The sequence below is a fragment of the Pelodiscus sinensis genome, chromosome 1 (assembly GCF_049634645.1).
Source record: "Pelodiscus sinensis isolate JC-2024 chromosome 1, ASM4963464v1, whole genome shotgun sequence".
NCBI lineage: Eukaryota > Metazoa > Chordata > Testudines > Trionychidae > Pelodiscus > Pelodiscus sinensis.
Window position 1 is genome coordinate 268,342,423 of NC_134711.1, and position 15,669 is coordinate 268,358,091.

General features: G+C 39.2%; 1 protein-coding gene across 9 annotated transcripts in view; it reads left to right on the forward strand.

Annotated features, from left to right (window-relative positions):
• The window catches only part of KLF12 (KLF transcription factor 12), a 366,929-nt gene that overhangs the window by 96,428 nt on the left and 254,832 nt on the right, over nucleotides 1-15,669 (forward strand). For 7 of the 9 annotated variants that reach the window (XM_025187744.2, XM_075918894.1, XM_075918893.1 and 4 more), the window contains one exon: nucleotides 14,515-14,578. The exons of 1 other annotated variant lie outside the window; for it this stretch is intronic. In XM_025187744.2, coding sequence (XP_025043529.1) covers nucleotides 14,558-14,578 — 21 coding nt within the window. In that variant the 5' untranslated portion in view covers nucleotides 14,515-14,557. Of the gene's footprint in view, nucleotides 1-14,514; nucleotides 14,623-15,669 lie in introns of those variants that run through there. One more of the 9 variants, XM_075918895.1, reaches the window with a different exon arrangement.

Consider the following 15,669-nt stretch of genomic DNA (forward strand, 5'->3'; position numbering starts at 1 on the left):
CACAGCCATAGACAATATTTCAGAAGGGCAGCACATTCCCTATTATGTTCTACAGTACATCTGCTTTTGACAAACCAGGTCTTAAAATATCAAAATAGTATTGGTACCTTTAAAAATAAAACACCAGAAAAGTGCTTTTCTCTATCTTCATTGAAAAGTAAGAGTTTGTGGAGTCCCTCTTTCAAATATCTTCCTAACTGAAAGCAAGAAAGCAGAGATGAGCAATAAATTATTTCTTTTAAAATAATTCATTAGTTTTAAATAGTAAGACTTCATAAAAAAAAGATCAATTTTGCCACTTTTACTCAGGTGATATTGGGTATATTAACTAGAATAAGAACTACTAATTTGAATAAAGCTTTGAAAGGACTGAGATAAATATACATAATTCTTGCAAATTGTGTATGTTCTGTTAATGAAACTTCTACTCCTAGCCAATAGGTCACTCAGTGCACTCCTTTCTTTTAAAAAATATCATCATAATTAAATGGTAAAAACTAAACTCTACAACCAGGTGAGGAAAGTATGCAGCTGCCCTTCCTGTCAAGACTTTTGCAGTGTTGTGGTCACTTACTGGTAGTGTTACCCTCTTTGAGCTACAAGTAAATACTGTTTTAAATATCATCTGCCCATGTGTTCCAGTTCCAGTTCCACTCCAATTAAAGTCAAGGGTAATCTTTCGGTGGGATTTGGATTAGACATCCATGTTCTCAGAGGGTATGTAGTAGGAACTAGACTGGTGGCACAGCTGCTGCTTCTTACCTTACTTATGACGCATTCCAGTAAGAATGTCTCTGATTTCTCAGTTTACTCGTTATCATTCTTTGTAGAAGCTTTTATAGATATTTCGTGCTGTAAGAATTTGAGAGCTAGGTATCACCTATTGCTTAGCAACAAGCATCCCACTTTCTGTGACTCTTCCTCCTCTTTCAGTTTTACTCGAAATAATGAAAATCATATTATGAAGCACTAAGTTTATCTTCAGAAATATTTAGATTGAACTTCAGATAATTTTATGACAGACCATAATAATAATAATAATTATTATTAATAATAATAATTAATAAAAATCTGCTTATAGGCGCAAAGAAAATTAACCATAACCAAACATTTTAAGAGAAGCTACTATGAAAAGCAATTAAAACTTTTTTGTAAGAACAAACTTAAACACGTGGCTCCATTGTAACAGGCTAGTACTGCAGATATTTCAAGTTTCTCTTCAGTCCCATATAAGATTATAAATGTTAATGTTAAACATGTAATGCATATTGGCATTTTAACCTATTTGTTCCCTCTGGCAAAATGTTGTGATCATAGTGGACAAAACAGCGGTTCACAATCTGAATTATAATTGGAAACACTTTTCTGGCAGAAGATTTAATGGCAGAGTGGGTTGAATCTTAAGTTTTGACGGGTTTGAATTAGAACAGTGGGAAGACCCTCCTCTGAAATATTAAAAGATTGCAAATGTTGTGTAGCCCCTGTCTAATATATAACTGTGAACTCTGAAGAATCACTACTCTGCATTCCCCATGAAGCTTTTACATTTAATTGTGAAATAGGAAACCAGTGAAGAGGGCACACCTAGTGGTGTCTAGTACCAATGGTGCTGCTGGAAAGTTGAATTGGGAAGTCCCTTTCTGAAGACCTTTCACATCAGAAAGGAAGAGAGTACCTTGTCTTGGTCTCAAATAACCCGGCTCTCAATCTGATGCTTAGAGCAGCATTGATTGGCTTTGAAGAAGTTGTATTTAACCCACCTCCTCAGGGAGGACTGCTGGGACTCAAGGCATTTGAAGATTGTGAAGAAAGTATACGTGCAAACTTAAGGGACACCAAAGGAAGACAAAATGCTTCCTTTTTATAATACAATAAATGATTTGACAGAAGAGTCTGGATATTTTTAAAGGTGATTTTTTCTGTCTAGAATGTGAAGTCATTTAAATCCTGATTTAGCAAAGACCTTAAGTGTGTGAGTAGCATATTGCATTTCTATAGCGCAGCTTGAAGGTATGGAGGCATGTGCAACTGAGACAAGGTCATCTTCTGCAAGGATGGGTGGGTGTTAGTTTTCCAGCCAGAAATGATGGAAAGAGTTCAATATGGTTGCTGCCATGGGAGAGCTTAGGGTACATCTAGACTACATGCCTCTGTCGCCAGAGGCATGTAGATTAGGCTACCAGACATAGGAAAATGAAGCGGCGATTTAAATTATCGCCGCTTCATTTAAATTTACATGGCTGCCGCGCTGAGCCGACAAACAGCTGATCAGCTGTTTGTTGGCTCAGCGCGATAGTCTGGACGCGTGGGTGTCGACATCAAAGGTATTTGTCGACCACCCAGGTAAGCCTCCTGGCGACAGAGGCATGTAGTCTAGACATACCCTTAGTGTCAACAAGGAATTGCAGGATGGCCCCTAAACTACTGTCTGTATTGTCAGTGACTGTCAGTTGTGGCTCTGTGCCTTCAGCTGAAAGAGACTGGTGTGCAGCTCCCAGATCTTCCAGATGCTTTCTCCTGCTCACCAGTTGTGTTCAGGTTCAGCTTCAGCCAGCTGTCCTACAGGCATGGGCTGATCTCAGCCTTGTTAGTTCTGTGGGAGTAGTAGTGTTTGCAGTGAAGAAAAGACAGATATTTGTCAGCTGCATAACACCCCCCACCCCCACCCCAAAAAAAACCCCAAAACCACCAGGAAAAAATTCTGTTGAAGAAAAATGGAATATGAGCTATATAAGGGAAAAAAAAGGGGGGGGGGAGACCAAAGTTGTTGAGGAAAAAAAAAGGCCTCCAAGACTTATTAAGAAAAAAAAATTAAAATAAAACAGCCTTAAAACAGCATATCCCCTTTAAGAGTGAGTGCAGGGATAGGAACAGGGGAGCGGTTGAGCACTAAGACCCAATGCTTCCCCTTGGTTGGCAGCCATTTTGTGCTGGCAGCCTTGCAGAACCAGGTAAACATGGGGGCTGGGATCAGGGGGCTGGGGATGTTGGGAGCTGGGCGGGGGCTCGGGGTGGGGAGGAGACCAGGCGCTAAGTGTTTGTAGGGTTACCAGGTGTCTGTCATTTTCGCCTTCTGGCCAGGGAAAAATAAAAAAATACCGGACATTTTAGGTGTCCGTTATTCTCTGAATTTTTTTACCGGATAGGAGGCGAAAATACCGGACTGTCCGGGTGAATATCGGACACCTGGCAACACTAGGCTTATTTGCCCAAATCCTTGAAAGGAATTTAACACAGGAATAAACCAATAATTGTGCCAGTGAACATTTCTAAATTAATTTATAAAATACTGTATAAATATCATATTTCCAGTATATTAATTATTTGTGACTTGGTTTGCCTCTTCAATGTCCCCTCATGCCCATTAGGGCATGGCTTACTCAGGTGCTGTTGGTAGGTGGTTATTGCTTGTGAGGGCTGAAGTTTTGGTGCTTTAGCTCAGCGGCCAAATCATACTTCAAGTTTACCATACCCAGAGAGTATTAAGGTACAAAAAAAAGTATAAACAATGCAGCCCAAAACAGGTCATTTGATGGATCTTCCTGTTCTAAATTAATAGAGATTGCCTATCTCTTAGAACTGGAAGGGACCTTGAAAGATCATCCAGTCCAGTCCCCTGCCCTCATAGTAGGGCCAAGTACCATCTCTGACAAATTTTTGCCCCGAATGGCCTCTGCAAAGATTGAACTCACCACCCTAGCTTTAGCAGGCCAATGCTCAAACCACTGAGTTATCCCTCCCCAACTGAAGTCAAGTTTTAGTCGGGGCTTGTCTTTAAGCAGTCTGTCCTTTAATTGGCTTGTCTTGACTGTCAGGCTCTCACCCTCTGGTTTGCCATCAGGCTTCTCTCACATTTTGAGACATGGAGCTGTGCCCTCCTTCCTGGTCAACCCAGAACTGGGGTTTCTTCCTTTTTAAGTCTTCTTTCTATACCTGACATCTGCTGCAGATGCAGGTGGTAGGCTCAGATGGGTCTGCAGATCTTGTGACTACTGTCTTTGCCATTGTGAGGCCTATAACTGCATTATCAACTTCTTTTTTATATTATTTATACTTTTTTAAAAAAGCATTATAAAAGTAGGAAGATAAACAAAGCATATATATTATGTTCATTCAAAGTCTGGATATTAAGATCCACCTGAGATCCCATTGCTGAATCTCACCCAGTACATATTTTCCATTTCCTCACAGTAATGTTTTGTAAATCACTGAGGGTGTCAGACAGACTAGGAATTCTTTAGTATTGCTTTGTGACTCACAAGAACTCACATGAGTTTGACATTTCAATTCCTGATGATTTACTGCTGGTGGGAAAATGAGTCTATGGCAAATATGTGATAGCGTTGGTGAATGTTTACAAGTTTTTAAAATCCTGAAACCCTCATTTTTACGATGGCTAGGTTTTGGTTGGAAAGGGACACAACTCTGTGTTTGCTTTCTGCCAGTTCTTACCAGACTGAGGACTTGTCTTAAGTGCAAACTTAGGCTGACATAAACCACATTAAGTCAATCTATTTGTGTGTCTGTTAACACTTATATTTGTTGTCAGCCAATGCAAACTCTCCATTACATCGTAACAGTAGCACCCAGCTCCACAAACCACATTGAGCAATGGTTGATTTACTGAGGCCGCTATAGTGTGAGTATAGATGCTGCATTACCTGTGTTGACTCTCACAGTCTTCCAGCAGGTGGTCACCATTGTTAATTCCATTCATTATGGGTAATAGATACCGGAAGACACTCTTTTCCCCTTTAAAACCTGACACATTTTTAAAGGCCTTTTCCTGGTTGTTCATCTTGGCAAGTCCAACTGTAGCAGCTCCCCGTTGTCATGTTCAGCTGCTCAATTAACCATGCTGGCTATGCTCCTCAGACACATTGGTGTTGACAGCAGATTTTGAATTTCCTGGGAAAGTGGGAAGAAAGTTTTTTTTTTTTCAAGGACAGTTACAGACCAGCTGCAGAAATGTGGATATCAGACTAGACTGGAAATACAGGAGGAGGGGTATGACAGGAAGCAGCAGCAGTGCTGCCTGAAAGAAGAGGAATAGCAGCAGGTAGTTCAGAAGGCCAAAGAGGGCAACAATCAATCCGGTGCCAAGATGCAGACCTGCCTCTTTCAGAAAGTGCTGTATGCCATGTCATCTGCACATATTATAGATACCTCTGAGAAACTCAAATCAAAAGCCCTTGACATGAACAAGGATGGAGGTGGAGGATAGGGGACGTGTGACTGGGGTGATTCTTTATGCTTTCAGCTAGAACATGTTTGAGACCTCATGACAGTACAGTCAGTCCCAGTAGTTGAGCATGGGCAGTCCCGAACAGGGTAAGGGACATCTGGTAAGTATCTTAAGTTCATTTCCCATTATAGTGATGGCATCCCCAACTTATCAGGACGTAGCTATCAACATTTCATTAAAACACAACTAAGTGAGGTAGAGTTGTTATTTACTTTTCATTCCCCTTGTAGAGTTAGGCCAGGGTGTCCATGTGGAACAGTTTGTTCATATGCAGAGAGATGTCTCTCAAATCCTCTTGGAAGTTCTTGATGAAACTACCATGGAAGTACCTGCAATTTTCTCCCAAAGGTTTCTAGGTATGGCAGCCTTATGTCTTCCTCCACAGTAGAACACTTTTCTTCCAATGCCAGTCTGCTGTAACTTTGGAGGCACATTGCAGGAAACAGTGTAGCAGCATAGGGTCCTGGGTGACTTTGAGGCACCAGCAGCAACTGCGCTTTCTATGCCTCTGTTACCTTCAGGAATGAGATACCAGCTAAAATTATCACCAGCTATTCAAAATGGTACTCTATTCAGTGCCACTGTCCTATGAGTATAAAGACAGTGGTATCTCTTTGTGTTTTATCTGCATTCATGGCCACTGCAGTCTTGAGGTGTTTCCCTTTATACCTGTGGAATATGTGACAAAGAAGAAGATGAGAAAAAAAGGGCCTTGGATGATTGAGATGCTAAAGGAGCACTCAAGGATGATAAAGTCATTGCAGAGAAGCTAAATGAATTTGTCACTCCAGCTTCATGGCTGAGAATATTGGGAGATCCCCAGAGCAGAGCCATTCTTTTTAAGTGACAAATCTGAGGAATTATCCCTGACTGAGGTGACATTAGAAAAGGTTTGGAAATAAATTGATAAACTTAACAGTAACAAGTCACTGGGATCAGATGGCATTCACCCAAGAGTTCTGAAAGAGCTCAAATGTGAAATGGCAAAACTATTAACTGTGGTTTGTAACCTATCCTTTAAATCTGCTTCTGTACCTAATCACTGGAAGATAGCTAATGTGACACCAATATTTAAAAAGGGCTCTAGAGGGGATGCAGGGAATTACAGACTGGTAAGTCTAACATCAGTAGTGGGCAAATTAGTTGAAACTATAGTAAAGAATAAAATTGTCAGACACATAGATGAACATAATTTCTTGGGGGGAAGTCAACATGGTTTCTGTAAAGGGGAATCATCTCTTACTAAGCTACTAGAGTTCTTTGAGGGGGGTCAACAAACATGTGGACAAGGGGGATCCAGTGGATATAGTATATTTAGATTTCCAGAAAGCCTTTGACCAGGTCCCTCACCAAAGGCTCTTAAGTAAAGTAAGTTGTCAAGGGATAAGAGGGAAGGTCCTTTCATGGATTGATAACTGGTAAAAAGACAGGAAACAAAGGGTAGGAATAAATGGTAAGTTTTCAGAGTGGAAAGAGGTATCTAGTGGTGTCCCCAAGGGTCTGTCCTGGGACCAATCTTATACAATTTATTTATAAATGATCTGAAGAAAGGGGTAAGCAATGAGGTCGTAAAATTTGCAGATGATACCAAACTGCTCAAGATAGTTAAGACCAAAGCAGACTGTGAAGGGCTTCAAAAAGATCTCACCAAACTAAGTGATTGGGCAACAAAATGGCAAATGAAATTTAATGTTGATAAATGAAAAGTAATGCACATTGGAAAAATAATCCCAACTATACATACAATATGATAGTTACTAATTTAGCTACAGCTACTTGGGAGAAAGATCTTAGACTCATTGTGGATAGTTCTCTGAAAACATCCACTCAGTGTGCAGCAGCAGCCAAAAAAGCAAATGGAATGTTAGTAATCATGAAAAAAGTGATAGAGAATAAGACAGAGCCTCTATATAAAACCATGATATGCTCACATCTTGAATATTGCATATAGATGTGGTTGCCTCATCTCAAAAAAGATATATTGGCATTGGAAAAGGTTCAGAAAAGGGCAACAAAAATTATTAGGGGCTTGGGACGGGTCCTATTTGAAGGGAGATTAAAAAGATTTGGACTTTTCAGTTTAGAAAAGAGGAGACTAAGGAGGGATATGACAGAGGTCAATAAAATCGTGACTGGTGTGGAAAAAGTGAATAAGGAAAAGGTATTTACTTATTCCCACAATATAAGAACTAAGGATCACCAAATGAAATTAATAGGCAGCAGGTTTAAAACAAACAAAAGGAAGTTTTTCTTCTCTCAGCACATCGTGAACCTGTGGAACTCCTTGCTAGAGAATGTTGTGAAGACTGGGACTTTAACAGGGTTCAAAAAAGAGCTTCTAACCATTAGAGGAGTGAGGTTCTGGAACAGCCTTCCAAGGGAAGTAGTGGGGGCAAAAGATCTATCTGGTTTCAAGATTAAACTAGATGGATTTATGAAGGGGATGGTTTGATGAGATAACATGATCTTGGTAACTAATTGACCATTCATTATCAGTGGGAAATAGGTCAATGGAGGGATGATAGGAGTTACTATAGAGAACTTTCTGGGTGTCTGGCTGAGGAGTCTTGCCCACATGCTCAGGGTTTAGCTGATCGCCATATTTGGGGTCGGGAAGGAATTTTCCTCCAGGGTAGATTGGCAGAGGCCCTGGAGGTTTTTTGCCTTCCTCTGTAGCATGGGGTACAGATCACAGCTAGAGGATTCTCTGCATCTTGGGGTCTTCAAAGTATTTGAAGGCTTCAGTATCTGAGAGATAGGTGAGAGGATTAATCTAGGAGGGGTGGGTGAGATTTTGTGGCATGCACTGTGCAGGGGGTCAGACTAGATGATCATAATGGTCCCTTATGACCTTAAAGTCTATGAGTCTATGAGCTAGATAGATTCATGAAGGTTAGGTCGATTGATGGCTAGAAGCCAGGATGGGTATGAATGGTGTCCCTAACCGCTGTTTGTCTGGAAATGGATAACAGGAGAGTGCTCATTTGAGGATTACCTGTTGTGTTTCTTCCTTCTGAGGCATTGGCCTCTGTCAGCAGACAGGATACTTGGCTAAATGGATCTTTGGTCTGACCCCGTATGGCCATTTCTATGTTCTTATGACATGTTCAGTGAGATCCTGCAACCATTGTATCAAACCATGCAAAAAAAGGTCAGAAGAGGAATATTACAGATTTCATGGAGAGGAAAAGAGCCAAAAGGCCCAGGAGTCCCAGTAGGAAAAGGAGAGGCAGGTGCATCAGGACATAATGTTGCTTCTCTTGTGGACCTACAAGTTCAACAATCTGGTGCTTGCCTCTATTTGGAAGCCATAGAGTACTTGAGTACAATACCTTCCTACTACACCATTTACATTTCATGTAGTATTAGGCACTGCATCCCTATTCTTTCCACTCTACACTGAAGAACATTAAGGGCAACAACAGCTTCATGCACACTAACCTTTCAGAGCCACAGCTGATATATATGTAGCTAAAATAGACATTAATGTTCCTTCCTATTCTTTAACCTCTATTCTGTAAGTTTTAATTATTTGCTTTTAAATTGCACAGAAATTCTTGAGGTGTTTTTGTCATTAATTGAAACTGTATTGTTTTGTAAACAGTTCATATTTATTGATTCCCAACCTATACTGCATAATGTCTGGTGATAGTGAAAGTACCCATTTACCCATTAACTTGTTGTATACTGTGACGGAATTGATTTTAGCACTGACAAACACAAGTGTAATAACTATAAATGTATAGGGAGCAACAACTGATTGGTGCATTGTCAGCATTATATTCATAGATGTACACCAAGCATCATGTAATTCCTAACAGGTCCTTAAATTGTAAGGTTAAGTGTAACACAGTAAAGCATACAGCATTATTTCTCACTGTTAAAGTGCTCTTTCAGTGCCTCCCTAAGCTGAATAGCTCCATGAGCTCTTCTGAAGCCTACATGCTGGCTATTTAATTCCTCCTCCACCTCAGTGGCAACTGTCCCCTTTTTCTTTGCATATGTTGTGTAGAATGCAGCAGGCAGCTATAACTGTAGTGATATTTTTGTTATTGAGATTGAGTCTGGTGGGTAAACATCAGCAAACTTTCACTCTACCAAAAGACCATCAGCTGTCATTCTGCTGAGATGTTAATCAAATCTTTCTTTGGCGCTGTCAAGATGGTCAGCATGCAGCTTCATGGACTATAGAGTAAGGGCTAATGCCAGGACCACTAGTGGCATTTCAACAATCAGCATCATCAGCATCATCGACAACCATGGGCTCAACACCCGTTGGTGTCTGATGCCTCCCTCACTATTTCCTTCCATCTTTCCCTGTCCAGTGCAGAGTGGCTTAGTTTCTGTAAACTAGCTCTGCATCAATCTACTATACCATCTACTCATTCTCTGTAGGGTATGCCTATCCTATTTGGATCATCCATTAAGCTGAATACCAGGGTCTTAACTTTTCCCTTGTTGTTCATTCTGCAAATATGCCCGAATAGCTGTAACTTCTGTTGTATAACCTTCTGCAGTAGGTTCTCTTTCGGCTGTATCTTCCTATATAATTCCTTGTTGGTGACCTTCTGCATCCATCCTATTCTCAGGATCTTTCTATAAAAACTCATCTCAAATGCCAATATCCTTCTCTTCGAAACTTTCATTATCACCCATGTCTCACATCCGTACAACATGCTGCTAAATGCACACGTTTTCAAGACACTCAGCTTCATTCCTAAGCTAATTGCTTTATTTTTCCAGATCTTATCCATCACCTTCAAACTCACTTTTGCTTTCACTATTCTAGTCACTATTTCCCAATCGTTAATACATTGGCTAGGGGGAAAAGTACCAGGTTGTAGCTTTCTGAACAGTCTTGTGTTCATAAGATGTGACTGGCAAATTCCTAATGATCTGCCAGTGCTTGCATAACTATAAAAAATAGCCCTTTCAGTTTGATGTATTCTCTGGCAAAGCTGTGTTGATGCTACAACCTGGTACTTTCCCCCCTAGCATTCTCTTGCACCAGCACAGTTCCATTGCTACAGATCCATCCATTGTGTCCTGCACATTGCTGAGGGTCATGGTCCTGCATAGCAGCAGACCACTTATGACACTGGACACCTACATGGCAGTTGCACCTACAGTGGATTTTCCAATTCCAATTTCTCACTGACCGGTACCAGTCTAGCATTGCAAGTTTCCAGAGAGCAATCACCACTCCTCTGTCAGTGCAGGTCTTATTCTGGTATGTCTGCAGTGCAGGGCTGGGTGCACTCTGCACATAAATATAGGAGTGTGGCCTTGTACATCCAAAAGTTCTGCAGCTGTTGCGCCTCACCCCAAGCCTGTGTTATGACATGTTCCCACCAGTCAGTACTTGTTTCTTTGGCACATAACCAGCCCATTTGCAGCTACTCCATGAATGCCACCAGTAATATGCCCTCCAGGAAATCATTGTGTTCCCCCATGATTCTTCTTGTGGCTCTGCAGATATCATAGCTGCGTGCATCTTATTCTTGAAGACTTACGACAGTAGCCTCTGAGCTTCCTTTAGAGATATTGGAAGCCGTTTGTAGGTGGAATTTTCAAAATAAGCACAAAAATTATGTGATAGAGGATGTCATTGGAGAAAGTTGCTTGATGGGAACTTGACCTCACAGTCCCCGCCACCCCTTTTGCTACTTGATTCTGTCTCACCTTGCTTTGCCAACACTTCCCTCAAAACAGTTGCACACTGTGTTAGCTGCATTGAAACAAGCACTCCTGGTGAATATATATAGTGTCGACTCTGGCACACAAGTGATACGCTAACTGCTGCAACTTTGTGCCAATGTAACTTGAATCAGCAAAAGATTGTAGTGTGGAGCTAGCCTAAGATTGACACCTCATGTTTATTAGAAACTTTGCTCTGTGATTACATAGAAAGCCTTCAGTCATTTAAGAGTCTTGGATCAAACAAATGTGCATTCTCTTTTCCAGTCCTCTAATCTTGTGCCGTAGGATTTTTACTTGTACTAAAAAAGCATTTTTGCAAAATGATACTGGTTGTAAGTCTTCCTATTTGGACTTTTCACATCATGATCAATTTACTACTTAAAACAAGTAATTCATAACAGCTTTCTTTAAATGTGGAAGAATAAATTCTCTTAAAAAAATCCACGGTGTGTCTCTTGGTGGCTATTTAATTGACTAAAGGAATGTAGTTGGGATTTGTAAGTGGTATGATTTTTTGGTTAGTATTTCAAAATGACTTTATCTACATTGCACACTAACCTGGCCTTGTAGATTTAGGGATTCCAAGCCCTTATTTGATCATCTACCTTACATTGTAAATAAGATTGCCAGATGGTTTCAACAAAAATACTGGACACACTTGACATTACATCACAATCTACATTACATCTTATTTAGAAAATACTGGACATTTATATTTTCTCATTTATATTTTTTCAATTTGTTTCCCGAACAGAAAGCTCAAATATTTGACTGTCCAGTTCAAAGCCAGACACTTGGCAACCCTAATTGTAAACCTGCGTTTGCAATTGTCAGACCTGGGTCTCACAGCCATGCTAATGTATCCATACTGCACTTGGCAGACATTCTGACTCATGTTTGTGATCAGCTTTGTCCACATGGCAATACAACAGTGCTTGGGCCTAAGTCATAATGGGACTGGGTCTCTGGCCCTTTCCCCTCCCACCAGGAAGGTCCTCAGGTCAGGTCCTAGTGGTTGCTAATCTGAGTTAAATTGATTTGTGTGTACATGGAAGAGGGGTTAGAACTCAAACCTGAGTCAGAGCCCAGGGTGAGTAAGCAGTGTAGACATACCACCAGTGACTTTGAAATTGCAATTTGATCCATAGCTTTCTACCTCCAATTCAAATCCAGCCCAAGTCAGAAGTGATTAACATTTTTATCTTTAGATAGCTTTGTCATGGCCTGTGTGAATTGTAGTGGTGGTGGTGTCTCTACATTGCAACTGATGCTATTTGCAACTGATGCCACCCATCTGGTTGGACAGTCCAAGGATTGAATATGTCCTGGAGAATTAATTCCCTTCTCATCCCTGAAAGTGAATTATGTGATGAGCAGCCATAGGTTAGTGTTGCAGGAAACCTGATTGCTGGTATTTGTGATGTACTTACTTTGTGTATTGAGAACTTGGGCCAACTAAGAAAATTTTCATGAGCCTTCAATCTCACATACAAAGAGGATGAAAAAAGGCTGGCATTCTAAAGGTGAAAGGGAACTAACAATTCAGTGCTCAGTAAATTGAGTAAACATGTAGAGGGGAAGATATAAGCAGTACCAATCATTCATCATTGTTAATGAAGTAGTTGTTTCACCGGGAGGGCCATTGTACACGATTTAATAATGTAAAACAAATGCAGCTATGATTAGTAAGATAGTGACACTTAAGCAGTTTTGAAACACACATCCCTGTTCTCATTATTACTGTAGCCACAGTGAGCTAATAGGACTTCCAGCATTCACTGGTAACATGAAGCTGAGTTGCGCTGTAGGATGTTTGTGTAGAGAAATAACTGATGAGAAAATATAGAGAACTGGAAACAATTACAGGTCAAAGGAGCTTTCCTTTTCAGGGACACCCTATGGAGTTTTGAATCACTGTTACATTTAACTTAACAGTTTTGTGACTGAATTCTTTCATAGTCAGGTTAGATAAGCATACCATGTGTATACATTTAGGACACAGGAAACCTGGCTTGAGTGTCCAGTATTTGGATATTGGCACAGAAAGGGGGCTTCTAGGAAGTCAAAGACATCTCCCTACAGAGTGCAATTAAAAAAATGTGGATACTGTCCAATGCTCCCTGGCTCAGTCATAAGCCAAAGAAAATTTGCCTCGTGAAATGGAAATTCTGAAGCAATTCAAATAATGCCAAAGGAAATTAAACAAAAAAAGGCACTCTCCAAGATGGGGCAAGTACTCTGCAAAAGTTAGAACACTCCAAGCCTATAGAATTTAATTACTTTTAGTGAGGTCAATGTTTCTAGGGAATTTTTAACCATTTGTGACTCATAATAGTGTTAATTTGGAATTTATTTTATTTCTAAGAAAATATTGGATTAAACGTTAATAATAAAGATATATGGATTTGGTGCTTACGTACTGGGATGTTAGTGTATTTCATTAATATTTACTACCTCTGTATCTTTTCCATATTCTCCTATTGTTTTAAAGGTAAAAGGCTGCTCAGAATGTTTAAACCTAATAATTATGTTAATGAATGCATAGCAGAAATGAAAAAATGATTACGGCTTAAAAATGAGCAGGTTATATGTTCACTATATGAGAGAGAGCCTCAATCTGAAAACAAATCAAATTGTAACAGATTGTTTAAAATAGATCCTTGACAAAAGACTTAATCTTAAATTCATACAGTTTACTTTATTAAAAGAGACATATATTAGTGGAAGTCCATTCCGGTTATATGCATGCAGTGTAGCATGAGGTTTAAGGTGTAGTGTTAAGTAATTAACAATTGCAGTTTTGGCCTCTTTTTAAAAAGTTTTTTAAGGCTTTACAGACATTGGAATATACTTTTTGTAAAAAATCTATTGGATTTTTGTATTCTTTCTAATCTCAAGAAGCTAAGAAAATAAAAGTATTTTGTTTGTTTTTTTCTGTCTTGTAGTTTCCCCCCACAGCTTAATGCTGAGCTATGAGAAAAATTTGCCATATGTATAACTACAATCATTTTAAAATATGTATTCAAATAATTATATCTGAAAGTCTTGCTTAGTTGTGTTCCCTTTCTAAGTTCTGTTTTCATTCCTTATTCTAGTGAATGAGTTTACTAGCAAGAACATTTGCCTAAAATATCAAATATTAATAAAATTTTATAGACTATTTATAGAAAATATTTTTGAAACAAAATGGTGAATATTTAAAATGGACATATGCTAAAGAGTTACTCCATTCACTCATGAAGTACAAATATATTGTGATTCATTGTCAGTACAAAAAACCTCAATTTTTGAATACTCAAGTAATTGCGTGGAATTGAATACACAGAAAAATATTGACTAAAACATCAATTAACAGAAAAGTATGAGACACAACTTAGTATTTGATATATTCTGTTTAATTTAAATTACTGAAAAACTCAGTGCTCTTCCAGCACCTACAAGACCACAGAGTAAATCCCTGTACTTTTGCACAGTTATGCATTAAAAATTGTGAAACAAATTTTTTTGAGGAAGTTACTTCTCTTCAGTGCCCATTTCCTAATTAATTCAAAATTATTGATTTTTTTCAGGATTGAAGTGGATCTAGGAATGAATGGATGACTGAATATTCATATGAAGAGGAAAGCCATAAAAGTTGGTTGACAATTTTACAACAATATGCATTATAAATATTGCAGGTAGCAATAAAATATATATTCTTTAAGGGTACGTCTACACTAGCCCCCTAGTTCGAACTAGAGAGGCTAATGAGGGTGACCAAAATTGCAAATGAAGAGCGGGATTTAAATAACCCATGCTTCATTAGCATGTTCTCAGGCGATCGCCATTTTGGAAATTGACTAGCCCGGAGTAACTGACTGCGTCTTCACGCAGCAGTGAAACGGGAGTTCAAAGTAACCCCTTAACTTGAATTAGCTGTTACTCTTCATGAAATGAGGTTTAACAGCTAATTCGAGTTAAGGGGTTACTTCGAACTCTCGTTTCACTGCCGCGTGTAGATGTGGGCAGTTACTCCGGGCTAGTCAATTTCCAAAATGGTGACCGTCCGGGAACATGCTAATGAAGCGTGGGATAACAATATTTCTGAACTTCATGTTCACATTATATGTCAGACAAGGTTCAGTTGACAATTTATACAGGGTTTAATAATATACTTTCTGATGCTGTTTAAAAAGCTATCAAAAGAAAACAGAAAACTAACGGAAATTATTTAGGTCGGAATACTTATTTTTATTTGAAAAGTATGCTTTGAGACAAATTCTGTGCTGGCTTAAGTCCCGTGCAATTCCATTGATGTCAGAAAGGTTGAATGTCACAAAATTGTAGGGTGTTTCTTCTTGACATGCAGTAATTGTTAAATGGAGGATGCTAGTTATGCAGTTTAATGCATTATTGGTTGAATGCAATGATGTGTTGGATAAATGCCAAACTGATGAATGCAATACGAGAAACAACAGAATAGGGTATCTTTATTAGATATTTGGTGCTTTCTGATCTTTCTCTGAATTATCAACTTTTAAGAGTGATTCGACAGCATCATTTCCTCATGGTTATAAGGGAACAGGCACTTTGGGTCCTCAGTATTACACTGTCTTTAATTTAATGCTTTATAAAATTATTAATATGAGTATATTTTGGAATCTGCCTTTGTCCTCTGAACTAATAGCTACTAATGCTTAGACTTTAGCTGTGATGCTACTTCAACCAATATCCCTTCCAGTCTG